The sequence below is a fragment of the Gymnoscopelus braueri genome (assembly GCF_963280865.1).
Source record: "Gymnoscopelus braueri genome assembly, contig: SUPER_20_unloc_1, whole genome shotgun sequence".
Lineage (NCBI taxonomy): Eukaryota > Metazoa > Chordata > Actinopteri > Myctophiformes > Myctophidae > Gymnoscopelus > Gymnoscopelus braueri.
In genome coordinates, this window is record NW_027660990.1 from 779,154 (window position 1) to 796,883 (window position 17,730).

The 17,730-nt window shown below is 42.0% G+C and overlaps 1 protein-coding gene and 2 long non-coding RNA genes across 3 annotated transcripts; 1 reads left to right on the plus strand and 2 right to left on the minus strand.

Annotated features, from left to right (window-relative positions):
* Positions 1 to 1,161: 1,161 nt before the first annotated feature.
* Positions 1,162 to 1,866, minus strand: LOC308076651 (ubiquitin carboxyl-terminal hydrolase isozyme L3-like; the record flags this gene model as incomplete). Its single annotated transcript, XM_080457362.1, has 1 exon — positions 1,162 to 1,866. One exon carries the CDS (start codon positions 1,864 to 1,866, stop codon positions 1,162 to 1,164), a length of 705 nt encoding a protein of 234 aa, XP_080313488.1.
* A 10,378-nt stretch (positions 1,867 to 12,244) lies between these two features.
* On the minus strand, positions 12,245 to 13,140 carry LOC308076666. The gene is made up of 3 exons (XR_013932312.1): positions 13,024 to 13,140; positions 12,679 to 12,907; positions 12,245 to 12,386 (listed from the first exon to the last, which is right to left on the minus strand). It is a non-coding gene; the product is annotated as an uncharacterized lncRNA (long non-coding RNA).
* A 1,387-nt stretch (positions 13,141 to 14,527) lies between these two features.
* On the plus strand, positions 14,528 to 17,398 carry LOC308076677. Its single transcript, XR_013932318.1, has 3 exons — positions 14,528 to 14,898; positions 16,063 to 16,108; positions 17,281 to 17,398. It is a non-coding gene; the product is annotated as an uncharacterized lncRNA (long non-coding RNA).
* Positions 17,399 to 17,730: the final 332 nt, after the last annotated feature.

The window sequence follows — 17,730 nt, forward strand, 5'->3', positions numbered from 1 at the left end:
GTCTGTGCGTCTGTGCCCAAAATCTCTTCTGCCGGTGTTGCCACTTCCGTCAAACAAGCGGACCATGACGCACTTTGGGTGCTCATATCCCCCAATGGGTATGGTCTAGTTATTAGTAATAAAAAAGGAATGGTTTTGGACATACGAGTGTTCCACCTGACATCGACCCTGTGATCCGTGCACACCTAATGGATACTCTGAAACCCATTGACTTTCATTATAATAAATATATTCATTAAAGTTAAATATTTCAAAAAGAATAGAAAACGTTAAAAAGGGAAAAAATAGAAGCTCCTCTAATAAGCAGTGGTTCTCAACATGTGGTCTAGGGAACCCCAGGGGTCCTTGAAGGGGGTCCAGGGGGTCCCCATAGCGAAATGATTGATTTAGTTAGGAACCAAAGGCAACTCTGAGCGTACAAATGGTCCATTTGGTTCCACTCTGAGACTTTATTTAACAGTGAGGATTTTACAGTGTACATTAGGGTCCCAGGGATTAATAAAAAAAACGAAACAAAAAAAGGGTATCAAAAGGGGGGTCCGTGGCCTAATGCATATCAAATTAGGGGTCCTTGACATTAAAACATTTTTTTTTGTTGAGAATCACTGAACTAAACTATACCGGAACCCCTGTCCACACCCTGGAATCCTCAGGTTTAATTTAACTCAGAGCGTGTATGGAGAGTGTGGCCTGTAAGGGGCCATTTGATTCCATTTGTACACAGTCAAGAGTTACAGACCTGTGAGGATTGAAATTGGACCGATGGTGGTTCCCGCACCCCATGTTGAGAAACAGTGTCACGAGTAGGGGGTGTAGTGGAGGGGGGGAGCACAGGGAGGGAGCATTAGCCAAATATAGAAGATATACAAGCTCACAATGTGTGCTTGTAGATTCCCTATATCTGGGAAATAAAGTGGCATAGATCTGCCCCCACCACCTCTGAGTCTACACCCATGGTAATGAGTGTAGACTTACCTTGCCTTCTTCAGGGTAGCCACGCTGGCTACCCTGAAGAAGGCAAGTTAGCTGCCGAAATGTTGGTCTTCATTACTCTGGGTCCAGAAAAAAAATATTAGCACTTTGGCTACCAGTGTTATTTGGATCCTTCTGCTGTGGGCCGGCACCACAAAGACTTTGGTGTGCACAATGACGAGAGCAGCTTCATGGCGATGCTTTGGAGAGCACCACGACCGTGAAGCGCAGATCCTCCGGGTCCCGCGCCATGAAGGTCTTACACACCCCGACGGCATCCTCGAGGAATCTCTCTTCGGAGGTCTTCCCGTGGACCACGGGGAAAGGCTTGCGGCCGTCCAGCTCGTACAGATCCCCTCCAATGTTCACCAGCGCTATGAAGTGCTTGTCCTGTTTCTCGTCGGCGCTCGGCGCCTCGCTCTGTCCCTCCTGCGCGCTGGACTCGTGTGCGCCGCGGATACCCTCGTCCTTCTCGAGGAAGGCGGCCTTCTCCTCGGGGCTCATCGTCGACGACTCGTCCAGGAAGGCCTTCAGCGGAGAATCGGGCTTGAACTCCAGCCGCTCCCGGTTGTTGGCGACGGCGTGGAGCAGGCCGATCGTTCCGCAGGCGTTCCCGATGGTCTGCTTCATGAAGTAGACGTCGGCGGACACCTCCGGCTCCTGCCCCTGCGTGTCGATCTTCTCTTCCTCCTGGAGCTTGAAGGCCTCGTACGCCTCCGTAATGGGGAAGAGCAGGAGGACGGCGCACACCGGCCTCGGCACGGTGCTCAGGTCGTCCTCGTCCAGGCCATACACGTCCCCAAACTGCCAGCTCGGAAGTACGCCCAGCTGACCGAGGAACTGGTTCATGACGTCCGGGTTAGCCTCCAGCGGTAGCCAGCGTTGTTCGGCCATTCTTAACAAACAGTTCTTATAGAAACCTGTAACCTGGTCTTGTCGTTAGATCTCAACTCTAGTGGATAGACGTGTCCTCCTCGTTGTGGCAAACACTATTCTTGTTCAGTTCCAAAACAGTCGACACTGGTTCGGCACTTGCTGAGCGGGCTGGTTTTAAGATACCTGTGTAGACGCCTGCGTCATCACTATTATGTCACGACGATGTCAACCAGGCCCACATACAGTATGGGGTTTCCGGGTCAGCCTTGCCCAAATATGGCAGACATTCAGAGGTGGAAGAGGTACTCCCAGATTTGTTTGAAAGTAGCAATACCACAATGAGCCGAGCCGCCCAGCAGCCGAGCCGCCCAGCAGCAGAGCCGCCCAGCAGTAGAGCCGCTAGCCCAGCACATCACAACGCTTCATGCTAGACCAGACCTCACAACGCTACATGCTAGATCTGATCTTCGCAACGGGCTCCAATCGGAGCCCTTGTGCGTAAGTACTGTTCGGATCTGCCTTCTTCAGTCTCTGACACATCAACTCTATAAATCTACACGAGATCATCGCATTGGGCTCCATCTGGAGCCCTTGTGTGTATGTACCACTGCTTCTCATCTGGCTACTAACCAGCGTTACCACCCGGCTAACAACACACTACTGCCTTGCCTTCTCTAGTGCTGTGTACTGGCGTTTCATTTATTTTCCCTTAGAATGGCGCCACTTACCCCGGTTGTGAGCATCAACGAGCTGTCCTGTCTGAGGTCCGAGCTCCACACCATTGAGGGCCTCCTGGGTGATGTCCTCCGCAGGAAATCCATGGTCCTTTCCCGACTGGGTGTACTGAACACCAAGGGTCTACTCAGCTCACCCCCACAACCCGGGTCATCTATCGCACACTCCCCTTCCTGGTACACTGTCGTGAGGAGGGGGAGATTGATTGATTGATTGAAATTTTTATTAGGCAAAAGAATGTAAAACAACACAGTTACATTTATAATGCTTTTGTCTAAAAGGTCCGGCCAAAAAAGTCCTTGCGGACTTGTTTCCGTTGGGGTCCTTGAGTTAATTTCATAGACATATATAGTAGCAACCAAACAGTTCAAAAATCAACATGAAAATACAGATAATACAGAAAAAGTACCACTATGTACAAAAAAAAGCATTTAAAAAATGTATGTACAAAAAAAAGGGGGGGGGGAGCATGGAAAAATAAAAATTATATACAAAAAAAGCATGAGGAAATACAAAATATGTACAAAAAGAGGAGGGGGGGGGGGGGTCGTCTGTCTACAGGGAAACTGGTACTAGCTCCTCTTTCGGCCTCCAGAAAGAAGGATCTCTATCCCACTGTTTTCCCCAGGCGGAGATATTGACAGAGTCCCACTCTCAAACTTTTTCTCTCCGCTAGTAGTCCACTCCGAGTCCGGTCTGCCGGCTAGCATTGTGCCTCCTACTAGCCTGGAGGTTGCTAGCCCGGAGGTAGCAGCGAAGATGCTAAAAACAACAGCTGAGCGTGTGGCTAACGTGGTGCTAACCGCTCCCAGTCCACTCGCCGGCCAGGCGCAACAGGTTCGCTCCAACTCTTCACGGAAACGTTCCTGCCCCTCGTTGACTCCGAGAATCCTCCACAAACGCACACGTCGCTGTTCCCCTCCACCTCCTGCCATCCAACTCTCGGTGAGTCCCCCTACTAGCAGCCGACCACACTCTCCCTCAAACTCTCCCGTAGTCCACCTCCTTGTGTCCACTCCAGCTACTCCTCAACTCTCACCTCCAGCTCCACTGCCCGGCTGTGAGTTAGCCACAGCTGTAGCTAATGATGACGTCATCAGTCATCAGGATAACACCAAAACCCCTGAACATGAATCATTGGCATTTGTCTCGTCCCCTGTGATAGCTACTACTGCAACCCCTGAACCTGTATTAATTGCATGTGACTCTTCCACTGTGATTGCCATGGAAACGTTCAAATCAACTGCATGTGTCTCCCCCCCTCACCCCCTGTGATCAATAATAACCCACTACTCGCCTGGCCAAAACTCTCTGTTTATAAGGGGCTGTTATTTAAGGACAATAATCCAGAGATTCTCATCATCGGTGACTCTATCACTAGAAACATTGTAATTCCAGGTGCCATCACCTTCTGTCTCCCGGGTGGTACTGTTATTGATGTTTCTCATCTAGCACCTACTATTATTGGGGCCTCTACCCCTCTGCCCACACTGTGTTTGTACATATTGGAACCAACAACGTCCTGAAGCGACAATCTGCCAAACTTAGACTAGACTTAGAAGCACTTGCTAACAACATTGAGAGTTTCAATAAATCCTGTGTTTTCTCCGGTCCCATTCCGGCTCCCTCCAAGAGCGCCGAGCATTTTAGCAGACTCCACAGCTTACAGCAATGGCTTACAGCATTTTGCATTGCAACAGGTCATGGCTTTATTGACAATTTTGACACGTTTTGGACCAGAAATTACCTTTATAAACCTGATGGCCTGCACCCTAGCACCATAGGCATCAAACAGCTCACTGCAAATTACATCCGCAATGTTGCCTTCAAGACATGATATTCTTCACAGCATGATTCCACCATAGATCCCATATCCTGCAATAATGATGAGCATCCTTCAGAGGATCATGTTGTTATTCCACTCCCCTCCGCCATACATGTCAGGATCACTGTAAACCGTATCACCAATAGACCCAGTTGCTCTGTTAATCCCTCTAATTTAATTTCACTATCACCAACTACTCATCCCACTACTCCGGTCTCCTCCACTGTTAAAATTGGTCTACTAAATATCAGATCCCTGCTTCACAAATCTGGTATCTGTCACGATTTCATTGAATCACAAAAAGTAGACTTCTTGTTCCTTACAGAGACATGGCTACGCCCAGAGGACAATGTGCCTCTTATCCAAACCACCCCACCTAATTTTTCTTATTTTAACCTAGCTAGACCAGAGGGCACTGGTGGTGGGCTTGCTGTATTTTATAAGAATAATTTTATATGTTCTCCTATCTCATTTGGTGTTTTTAAATCCTTTGAAGTTTTTAGCTTTTTAATTAACAGTAAAAATCCAGTGCTTTGCGTTTTAACCCTTTAAAGGTCACCCCAAGAAAAAAGCATTGGAAAAATTATTTATTTGCATTTTTTATTTATTTGGGGCAATAGTAACAACTATCAATTATAATTTCTTTAACAGACCCAACAGTTTTCCAAATATAGGCCTCTACCAAACGGTTGAGATGTCACTTTATGGTAATGGTAAAAGTTTCATGCATATACATTGATTTATATGCATTCACTGAGAAATATGTCTCCCATTATGTTCCCCAGTCTCTTCTGCTTGTGAGAGTTGATCAGCATCATCTGTTTGGTCATCTTCTTCATCACACAGATCATCAAAATAGTCAATTTTTTATTTCAGCACCACTACCTTTACCATTAAATGACAATTCAACCATTTGGTTGAGCATGTTTTTTTAGATAGGAATAAAATCATACTAATACATAAATATAATGAAATAACATTATATGTATTATATTAACAACACTGAATTAGCAAAAGCCCTATTTATCCATAGCAAATAGTACATTTTAATTACTTTAGTTTAGCTTCACTACTTACCATAAAGTGACAAACAACCCGTTTGGTAGAGCATGTTTTCAGAAAATTATTAGACCATTATTAGATGTTTTTTTATTGTATCAAGCTACATAAATCAGGTTCAGTAACACCTCTGAGATGATAATATGACAAAAAAAAAATCTTACCTCTGAAATTTCAACCAAAAAAATCCCACCTTTCAGGAGTGGATTAATTGATTTTCACTTCCTAAAAAGTGGCTACCTGAGAATCCATGTGACTGGGAAACAGTGACATCTGGTGGACCTTTTTTTGCCATAACATACCTCAACCAAATGGTAGAAAGGGCTCAATCAGGTTGAGTTAAGTTCAGCAATGTTGTCAATGAGAAATAGTGACTTAAAATGTGCTCTACCAATTGGTTGAGCAGACTGTTAAAGGGTTAATCTATAGGCCCCCCAAACACAACTCTGGTTTTATTACTGAATTTTCCGAGCTCCTATCCCTGATTACCCAGCGCTACGACAGCGTCATCCTATTAGGTGACGTAAATGTGCATGTCTGCTGTCCCTCCAACTCTTTATCCACTGATTTTATAAATCTCACAGAGTCATTTGATTTTATACAGTTCGTCACTGGGGCTACTCACCGCCTGGGCCACACCTTAGATTTAGTTTTATCCCTAGGTCTGGCTCTCAGTACTGTGGAGTTACTCGACGAGTTAATGGTCCTCGGTGTGACTGACCACAAAGCCTTGGTCTTTACTGCCCCACTCCCCCGCCCTCCCTCTAACCGCCCTGCTCCTATTAGATCACGTGTTTTTAATTCCAAATCAGCCAACGCCTTTTGCAATGCCTTTACATCTTCCCCATTTCCATACCCCTCTGGGCAGCTTATCGACAACGCTGATATCAATGTCATGGTCGACAGTTTTAACAGCAACTGCCTAACAATCCTGGACTCCATTGCACCATTCAGAACCAGAACCCCAAAATCCAACCCAAATCCGTGGCTCAATGAGCACACCCGGTCAGTCAAAAGAAAGCGCAGAGAAGCAGAACGCAAGTGGAAGTCTACCAAACACCCCGATTCCAGGTCTGCCTGACGTTTCTTCCAGTTAAGAGGGAGTTTTTCGTTGCCACTGTCGCAAAATTGCTTGCTCAGGGTGGGATGTCGGGTCTCTTCTCTACATGTAAAGTGTCTTGAGACAACTTGTTGTGATTTGACACTTTAATAAAATTGAATTGAATTTAATTGAATTAACTGACCTCCTAAAACCTCATGTGCCTGTCCGCCGTCTAAGGTCTTCCGATGCAGCCCTACTAGATTTTCCTACGTCTAGGCTGGTGACCATGGGTGATCGGGCCTTTGCCGTCAGGGCCCCTACACTCTGGAACAGTCTCCCATTGGACCTCAGGGTTGCTAGTTCCATCACCATTTTTAAATCGAAATTAAAGACTCATTTTTATAGAAAGGCTTTCTTAACCTCCTAAACAGCAGAAATTTGGTGCATCTATATTCACTGATACTGTTATGTGTTATTTTTACTGTTGTCATTATCTATGATCCTTGATTCACTGTTTGATTTTATGTTGTTAAAGGTTCATGACATTCATTTTCACTTTTTTTATTTTCAATGTTTTATTTGGGGTTTTATGACCTCAATTACACCCAAAAAACCTGAACTTAGAACATTCAGTGGATTTTCTGTGGTCTGGGGTTTTCTGAATAATTAGGCTGAAAAGTAATCTGAGCTTGGCCCTTCGACAGTGAGGTCACAGTCGATTAATCCTGCCCACTCTCCTCCTCGCCCCTCCCCTCCCCTATCCTTTCCTTTGGGGGGGGGCGGAGCAGAGGCGATGATTGACAGGCAAAATCCCTCACCAGCGACACCCGCAGGCAAAGATTTATTTTTTCATTGCAGTTGAAAAGGCTTTAGAATTTTCACTTAAAACTTTTTGTACACTTTTGAAGGACCAGGACAAAGACTTTGAATGTGGTGTAAAAGTGAATGTCATTAAACCTTTAAGCACTTTGTAACACTGTTTAAAAAGGTGCTATATAAATAAAGTTTATTATTATTATTATTATAATGAAGAGCTACTTACAAGTCAGGCCTGCAGTCAAACTTTTACTTGAGTAAAGTAGCAAAAGTATTCATACTGTATAATAGTACTACTACTACTACTACTACTACTACTACTACTACTACTACTGCTACTGCTACAACTACTACTACTACTACTTCTTCTACTACTACTACTACTACTACTACTACTACTACTACTACTACTACTACTACTACTACTACTACTACTACTACTACTACTACTACTAATAATAATAATTAAAGCTGCAAGCAGCGATGACCGGGCCCTCGACGTTCAGTCTACGATACCAGCCTGTATGGCCATCAGCTAAAACGTTAGGCTAAATTGCTTAAGCAAATTCAGCCTGTCCCTATTGGCCGTCAAAGTGTACCTAGAAAGTTTTGTTGGTTTTCGATGCTGGGAACCGGAGTTATGGCTGTTTAAAGCCCAGCCAATAGGAACACAGAGGGGGCGGGGCTTGAGCAATTTCAGTCTGTCCCTATTGGCCGTCTAAGGGCGGCTTCACACTGGATCCGTTTGAATCAAACCGTTTCCGAGTACGCTTGGCTGGCCAGCATTCACACTGGCCAAGACTCGAGACCATTTCATTTAACAGTAATGGTAAATATGTGCCTCATGGGGGCACTGTGGACTATGGGGCTTTGGGAGATAGAATGTCATTCACAGAAGAAAAGTCACTCTAGAGTGAATAATAAAGTTTGACTGTGTTCCTGACGTTGTCTTGAGTTATAATAACAACAGATCAACAATACACAACCAAAGCAGTGTGTGCACTGGTCTTTGAAACCTCGAAATGTAACGTCGTCTGTTAATATGATATTGGCGTCACGGACGCATCCTTGGTATGACGTCACGGACTAATCCTTGGTGTATTTATCCTTATAAATACGTTCGGCACACATGTGTTTTTTGTTTGTTATTTTTCACGGCTCGCGCTACTCAAACACTAGCGGGATTATTATTTCTTGTCAACATTCAAGTAGAACTATGAGAAGATATAACCCAGCTAAAATAATGCGTCATTATAAAAAATATATATGATTAGCAGTCCACTTCCTTCTCTTGGTACGGATGGATTCACACTGCCGCGTTCCGTTCCCGACTCCGCAGCAATCGGACCCGAGACTACCTCCCAAGGTGGTTTCGGGTACGGTACGGTGATGCGTTACGGGGAACGGTTCGCTACGTTCACACTACCACAACATCTGCCATGTGGTCCGGGGTGCGCACCCGGGACCATAGTGTGAAAGCGCCCTAAGTGTATCTGGCAAATTTCGTAGGTATTCGATGCTGGGAACCGGAGTTATGGCTGTTTAAAGCCCAGCCAATAGGAAGACAAAGGGGGCGGGGCTTCAGAAATGACAGATCGTCCCTATTGGTGGTCTAAGTCCACATACCAAATTTGTACTCGGTAGCATGCTGCGAACTCGAATTATGGCTGTTTAAAGGCCAGCCAATAGGAAGACAGAGGGGGCGGGGCTTCAGAAATTACAGATAGTCCCTATTGGTGGTTTAAGTCCACATACCACATTTGTACTCCGTAGCATGCTGCAAACTCGAGTTATGGCTGTTTAAAGGCCAGCCAATAGGAAAACAGAGGGGGCGGGGCTTAAGAAATTCAAATTTATACTCGGTAGCATGCTGCGAACCGAAGTTATGGCTGTTTAAAGCCCAGCCAATAGAAATTGTAGATCGGCTATTTTCACTTCCTGTTTGGTGTTGAAGTTGGACGCTTCGTCACGGTCACGCCGTTTTTCAAAAACTCAAGCTTTTGATAACTTTTCATCGTTAAAGGGTTAGTTCGGATTTTTAGAGTATTTTCTGTATGAAATACTTACCATTATTGTAGTGGTTGCAAAGGTATTAATTATCTGGCCGAGTTCCATGGTCAGAGATCTGGTCGGGATCTGGTGAATATGAAGTAGTTCCATGGTTTGGCGGGGGCCAATCATTCAAAATAAATTCATCAAAAAAACTAGCGTCATTTGTATTGTTGACATATTCTAACAATATAGCGCAGGTTTGATTCAACTTCGACCCCTCTGTCACATGGTACTATTTTCTTCTATTTTCTGTGTCCTATCACTGCGCCGCGGCGGAAGCCTACTCTCCCAAAACAAGGTGTTCTACAGTCCGCCGATCAGCTGTTTCCTGTTGCCAGATTGCGATAGAAATAAGCAGCCCGGTCTATGAAAACAAGCCCAAAACAAGCGACTAATGCGACCTGTATACCTGTATACACATCGTATAAACACGTTTTGAGCTTGTAGATTGGCTATTTGCAATATATATATATATATATTATATTTCAAATAGCCGATCTACAAGCTCACAACGTGTCTTCATAGAAAGCCGCTTATAATAACCAGACATGGCGACACTGTGCTGATCACTCTGGTGTGCTGTTTCAAACTTGAACACGGTTTAGAGTGATTTCAACATGTCAGATAGTTCAGACTACGACGAAAGTGATGAAGATGTTGCTTTTACTGCACATCCAATGGGATATCTGTATGAACCTGAATATACAGATGAAGAACTTCATCAGATGGACGTAGAACGGGCTGAGAGAGAGAGGAGGGCGAGAGAAGCCGCGCCAGCAGCTGCAACGAGAGTGCGAGAGAACGATACCTGGTGGTGTACGTGTACTAACTGCCAGCGAATGCCCACAGAGCCGGAGAGCTACTGCTGTGGTGAATGGGATCTGGCCATGCCACTGTTGCCACAGATGCAAGCTCTCTCGATGTCAGAGGAGGCCAGGCTGGCCAGCACATCTCTCCCGGTGTCAGAGGAAGGCAGCGCATCTGCATCTGCTTCTTGCTGCATCATCAACCACCCAGAATTCCCAGGGTTGATTATGCACACTGGTGTGTTGAAAACCGTTTTCCACAGACCCAAAATAAACTGGAAAGAACGTCCCAAGCCTGCTGGAGCTGATGGCCAGTTGTCAGTCGAGTAAGTTATCTCATAAAGATGATTATGGAATTAGCTGTTGTGCGGATATATATCCCATATGCCTCTAAATGTCAATTGCAATACTTCAGTCATTCTACATCAGTGGTTCTCAAACTTTTTCATGACAAGGACCCCCAAAATGATATGTATTTGACCCCCATCTAAAAATATTTTGTTCCAGGGACCCCCAGAAGCAAAGATTTGAGTTACAAATGTTCGTATAATATATCGTAAAATATATATATTCAAAGATTTGCACAAATGTTCAAGATTTTTCAAAAATGGCAGATCTACAAGCTCATAGCGCGGCACTCGGTGCCACGCTATGAGCTTGTAGATCTGCTATTTTTGAATAGCCAAAGTATAAAAGGTCATAATTATTCTGATGCTAGGTTTACAAATTTTGCTGGGTACCCCCTCAAGTACCCCTGGGGGTCCCCGAACCCCACTTTGAGAATCAATGTTCTACATCAATAGAAAACTTGGCCTAATGTACAGTAAATCAGAGAGCTACAGAAAAACATCAATATGAGTAAAATGTTCCACTTTACATAAACAGTATGCACACACTAAAGATTTCATTTTGTGTTCAGGCAATACAGGCTGGTTGGGTACAGGATGGTCTTGGAATGGGCCCTCCAAGGAAAAACGCTTGGTCTAGGAAACAGGAGACCTCTCCCCTCATGCGTGGTGAAAGCCATTCGAGTGCTTTATCCATCAGCAAATGGAGAATACGTTGGATACAAGGAAGCAGAGGACTATTTGAATTTGTTTTAGTTAATTGGAACATTTTTCAGAATTATTTATTGCTCAATATTGTGTTTTGATATGCAATAGTAAATAATAAAACTGAAAACTAATTTTGGTCTGGAATATTATTAATACTGAAATGTGTTTACACATACAGTACTGTGTGTATGTATACATATATACACACATATATACATACATACATACATATACATATATTTTACACACACTCTTGTACTTAAAGTTGGACAAACACTGCATAATACATTTTTCAGTCTTGGCAACAACATATTTGATTGCAATAATATATATACAATTGTGCACACACATACACAAACGATAACTGAAATGATAACGCTTTGTATCAATAGACAGCATCAACATTTTTATTTCTGTATAAAAGGTTTTCTGTGTAAGGTTCTAGTACAAGAAGTACAGTGGGTGACAACATTGAAAATAGTGATGCTTTTTACATTGGCAAGCTGTAATTTCTGTCTAACTAAGTGTCAGTATCAGAAAGACTCTCTGTACTACTCTCCAACAGATTTTGCACTGGAAAACGTGTTGTATGTTCCAAAATCAAAGAATCTTTGTCAGGCTTTGGAGTTCGAGCTATATTGGCGGGTAGATCAACTGAAGGATGGATGTGGAAGCGATCATCTCCGAGCTTGATGTTGTTGTCAAGTCGCCGTTGAATGACCCGCAGTACCAAGCCGCTTCGAAAGTCCTGGGTAGTAGGCTCATAGATCTTCCTTGAAAGCCATTGAGTTGACAGTTTGGAGTGAAATATATTGACCTTTTTTTTCCCTGGGGGAGTAATATTACAAAAACACATCATATACATTTAGAACATTCAGGTTCCATTCCATCTTTTTCTCAATGTTTTAACATTTAGGTCTTGGAGTGCATAGTATACAGAATGATTGACACTGTTGTGTCAAGTTCAAGCTGTCTTTTTTTGTCCCCTCAAACATGCTTACCAGCCTGAGTAGTAGCATGTCGACGGCCAACATTGTGGTTGTGGTCAATGACACTCAGTTGGATTCTTGCCTGCATGGTGACATATTTGAAGTGTCTTCTCTTCTCGGCATACTTTAGCATAGAGCTGTGGTACACTTCAAGAGCCCCTGAAAAAAGACATGCCATAATTTATATATTGTGTGCCATGCATTTCTATTAGAAAAGTCAATGACAAGTCAAATTAGATAAAACAATCTTTTATATAAACATTTCCTATTGAATTGTTTGCTCAAAACAGGTAACGCATCAAATAATCAGATACAATAGTATCCTCTAAAAAGAAATGGTGTCAGTTGTCTACCAACACCTCTGTATGTTTTGTTTGCTGGGATTTTTTTAGCCTCCAAATATAAATGTCACAGCTTGGGTACTAATATTCATGAACTGATTCCATCTTACCAGTGTGCTTGAACAATGTCATGTGATCCAGGTCTCTCATGAGATTCTTATCAAGTACAATAGCCTTGAGGGCGTTGTATGCAGCACTGCCCTTCTGCAGCCACTTCTTCCTTCTCTGTTGGTCATCACTGAGCTCATCATGGTAACACTTGTACTCCTGTCCATCAGCTTCCCAGCGGTGAATGCCACAAACATGAAACAAGATAGAGGTCCACCGGCGTTTCAATTCCTTGACACATTGTTAGAGCAAACAACATTTTGTCTCATTTAGTATTCATGATTGAAATTATGAATCAGGCCATCATAACCAAGAAATTATTACAAATACAATTAAATTAAAATCACCGTTTCATCACCACCACAAGTGCTGCAAGACCACCAAAGATGATTGCTCATGGACTTGATCCATGGCTGCAATTCCCGGTTGCATTTCTTCTTCGATACTGCAGCTGCCTTCTTCTTCAAGCCTACATAACAGAAAAGAAAGACAAGGAATAAACTGGTAAACTGCACAACAGTAATACATAACAGTACAACCTTGAAAACTAAAATCTACTTTTATAACAAACTAGATGTGTTACAGTAGATAAAATAGATATATACTTTATCAATCCCGAAGGAAATGTGTTCTGTTCAATAGCTCCTGTTTACTTTACTTTATTATGGTTTCCCATTAGCACTTGCCAGAGTGTAGAAAAGAGAGTAACGACACGCTTTGATCTCACCGCAAAGCGGGCTCCTATGGGCTACAGTTCCAAACATTGGAACTATCTCATTGAGATAGACAGAGCACTTCCGCATTCCATTCTTACAATGGGAGTCAACGCTAGAGTGAGAACTCTCTTTATGGCTCTGGCACTTGCCTAAGCATGGCTATTCTTCATGGGGTCCGTCACACCCAAATACACACATCATACACAACTATGGAAGTCCATAGGGCCAAAAATTAAATAATAAATACCACAATGAAATAAATAATACACACAATGATATAAATACAAAATACAATTAAATAAATAAGAAACACAATGAAATAAATAAATGTATTTATTTATTGTGTAATTTCTTTTATATCATTGGGTTTTCTATTTATTTCTTGGTGGTTCTTATTTATTTCATTGTGACTTTTAATGTCAACCTATATATATTACATGATGCCACTTTTAGCTATTTAATCAAGTCCAAAGGTCCAAAAATTAAAAAATAAATATCGCAATGAAATGAATAAAATCCACAATGAAATGAATAAAATCCACAATGATATAAATAAAAATACAATTAAATAAATAAAAAATACAATTAAATAAATAAATGTATTTATTTATTGTGTAATGTTTTTTATTTTATTGCGTTTTATATTTATTTCATTGTGACTTTTAATGTCAACCTATATATATTACATGTTGCCACTTTTAGCTATTTCATAAGGTACATTGGTCCAAAAATGTTATAACAAATACCACAATGAAATATATAAAAAACATGATGATATAAATAAAAAATGCAAATAAATAAATAAATACTTTTATTTATTTTTTAGTGTTTTTCATTTAATTGTGCTTTTTATTTATTTATTTTGGTATTTATTAAATGGGTTTTTTATTTCATGCTGTCTTTTCAAAAGAATGGCTTCCATTTACCGAATCATGGTTTGACATCGCCGTCTGTCAATCAACAGGAACGGGGCGGGACCTATTTTCTGATTGGGTAATCCCTTGCTCTCGATTATTTTGGTCTGTCTGCAAACCAGCTCCGCCATTTTTAAATCCCAGTAAATATGTCACTAGTGTTTTCTATATGTAGGTAAAGTATTATAATCTTTAATGAAGTAAAGTTATGGCAGATATGAATGAGTTAAGGGATGCGATGTTTACTTTAGCAGATCAGATGGAGAATGCCAGTTTATCTGCAGATGCTATTTTAATGCGCATTGAAGATCTCTTGGCAATGCTGGGGAGTATGCGCTCTTGCAAGATATAGATGCTGATAAGCAAATAGTCAATACTCTAAAAGCGATTGAACACCGAGTTGATATGGAGAATGTCAAAGAAGAAGTGACCGTGTCATTGGCCGCCACTGGTGTTGGACATCCGACGCTGGAAAGTCCACTGGATATACTCCATATACATCTGGCCAGTGACTGTCAACCCAATAAATCACTGGTGTCTTTGGAGTTTCACCTCGTACTATTCGAAGGAGACTGGCAGAAAATGGTCAGAGGTGAGTTTACAATAGAATAATCACGTGTGTTATCGCAAATGCACAGCTTGCAGCCTGCAATCCATAACTTTAGTGTTTTTTGATCTGAAGATGCAATAACCTCTTTTCAATCAGTGTTAAGTAAAAGGCTTACCCGGTAGACCTAGTTATATTGTAGTAATACTATAGGCTGCGCTAGGAGGGTGCTTTATAAAGCAGTGCTATAGCACCTCCCAAGAAGTCTAGTATGTACAGTAGCCCCTAGGCTATGTGTGTGCGTTACAGTTCATTTGTATCGTTCGTCTGATGCGCCATGGTGATGTGTGGATCTGGTGACCAACGGTGAGGTTTCTGTTGCTGACTGACTTTACTATAGCCTAGTGTACAGGACCTGTACACTAGGTACTGTACACTGTACTACAGGTCAGGTGTGCATGTACTGCATTGAGCTATAGACAGTTTGATTAACATTATTGTGTTTATACAGCCTGCATGTGAAATTCACTTCCTGACCTGTAGCCTATAGAATTTACTCCATGCGTAATAATACGCGGCTGGAAACCACTGCGGTAACGTGAGCCAGGCGGCTGACGGCTATCGTTACCGCAGTCAATTGTTTCGGCTACATATCAGGCGCCGTGCACGGGTCTCATCTCATCTCATCATCATCGTCATATATTATCATGCATGACGTTCTTTCGCCAGAAATGAGCGCTTTCTTTTGTGTGTTCTTAATTGTGTGAGGCGAGCTCTCTCTGGTGCGTTAGGAAATGCGCACTGGGAGCGCACTCACGTATTAGTTTGTATTGGCCTGTGCGCTCAGTGCTATCAGAAGGCTTCCCTATAGGCTTAATCTCCCTCTTTAACTCTCGGGTGTTCCAGAGGCAATAGCCGACAGTTACAACCACCCGACCGATAACAATAATATCATGAATGTCGCTGATTCTTTGATTGATGTGCAATTGCTGGTGTATTGTTATGCACAATAGTATTTTGCATACGAACTTTTTTGTTTTTATGCGCGATTGCATTTGGTCATGGCATGGGTGCATATAGGTTATCCAGTTCTGTACCCGTAATTAATATTGAAGCTCCCCCACATCATAACATACTCGACCCTATACAGATTGTTCAAACGAACGTGTTATATTTTATAATGATCATATTGACACTGTTTTCTTACAGGAATTCTGATCTGTACTCCAGCAACTCCAGAGGGCTACATATCAAAGTAAGATAATGTACAAGGAAGTGCAATTTTACTGTAGTCTTGTTTTACACTGTGCACAATTAGTCTGGATGATGATGTGCTGTAACATGGAGTTTATTAAACAGACTGCTGCATGTAAACATACACAGGACTTCCACCACACTGACTCTGATGACAAACCCTTCAGTACGTGCACCAACCAATCACAATCGATATCACAACATACACTAGGTGGTGGTAGAGGAGAGTTAACTGTATGGCTCTGATCTGACCTTAACCCTAACTTTGACCTCACTTGAGACATAACAATAACATCCCACCTTAACCTGAAATGGAGATGAAAAACGTTACTTGTCATCATCACGTTTTGAAACTAAAGAATTCCAAAGAAATCTGGATGCCTTTTTTAATATATTCATATCATTTGAAATGTTAACTCATGTGTAGCATACCATAATTGTGGCAAGCATAGATATTAATATCAAAGAAGATGTTAGTGAACCAAATGATTTGGAATTATTCACTTGGGTAAATATTATGAGGGAGACAGGTTGGATTGTAGGTTACAATATGACACAAGTTCACAATGTGGTCAAACAGTTATTATTAGTCAATATTATACAATTTCTTCTTTGTGGTATTTGTTGATGTATTTACACATATTTTCACATTGCAGATGGAGATGGTGGTTTAGATGGATTCTCAGAGCTGATTGTGTATATCTCAACGCTGCCACAAACAGAGCTGCAACTGTACTCGATGGCTTCTTGTCTGCTGTTCAGCAATATGGATTACCATCTCGACAGGTAAGCAATTATGAGGTACAATTAGAAGAGTTAACCCAGTATCAATCAATGTTCTCAGTCCGTGTTTGGCAACATTATCTAGGGGTAGAACATGTTACAAAAATAACCACACTAATTACACACTACCATTTTCTGGAGGAAGAGCAACTTCCGCCTCCTTTATCGGATTTGTAAAAAATAAAAACTGTTCACCATTGCAGTAGTGGCTAACTAACCAAAAAGAGGGAAAGATTTCCAACAGGTATGCTTAGAGATCTTACAGTTAGATCCTGAAAGTTAGTTTTTCAAAACATTTCTTGGGCTCTGGCTCAACCACAATTAAAGAAAGGACTTCAAAACGTATACAGAATATATATCAAATGATCAAAATTCTCAATATCATTTCAGGTTGATCAAGACTGGTGTGGACTGGGAGGGCATTTACCGTACATCGAGATCCAACTCCCTCACCAATGTAGTGAACAAGAACTTAAATATCTGCCAGACTCCAATGTTCCATATGGCCTTGGCAGTTTATCTTGAACTGTACACATTCTCTAAATTATACTTGACTGACTTATGTGAGCAGTACCTGAATGACAACGGGTACAAATGAACATGTTTTCCAGATGAATACCGACACAAAACATAGAATAGTAGTAGAATAGTGTCATGGCTTATTGTGAACACTTTTCTGCATACATGGCTATTAGATCTTACAAATCTCATCAGCAATAGACAAGGCATGTGTTGACCCTCGTGTCAGACATATCTTCAGACTGTCAAAACGTTTCTAGAATAAAGCCTTGACTGGGAGCTTTTGAAATGTCAGTGTGTGTATTCTATTTTTTAATTGGG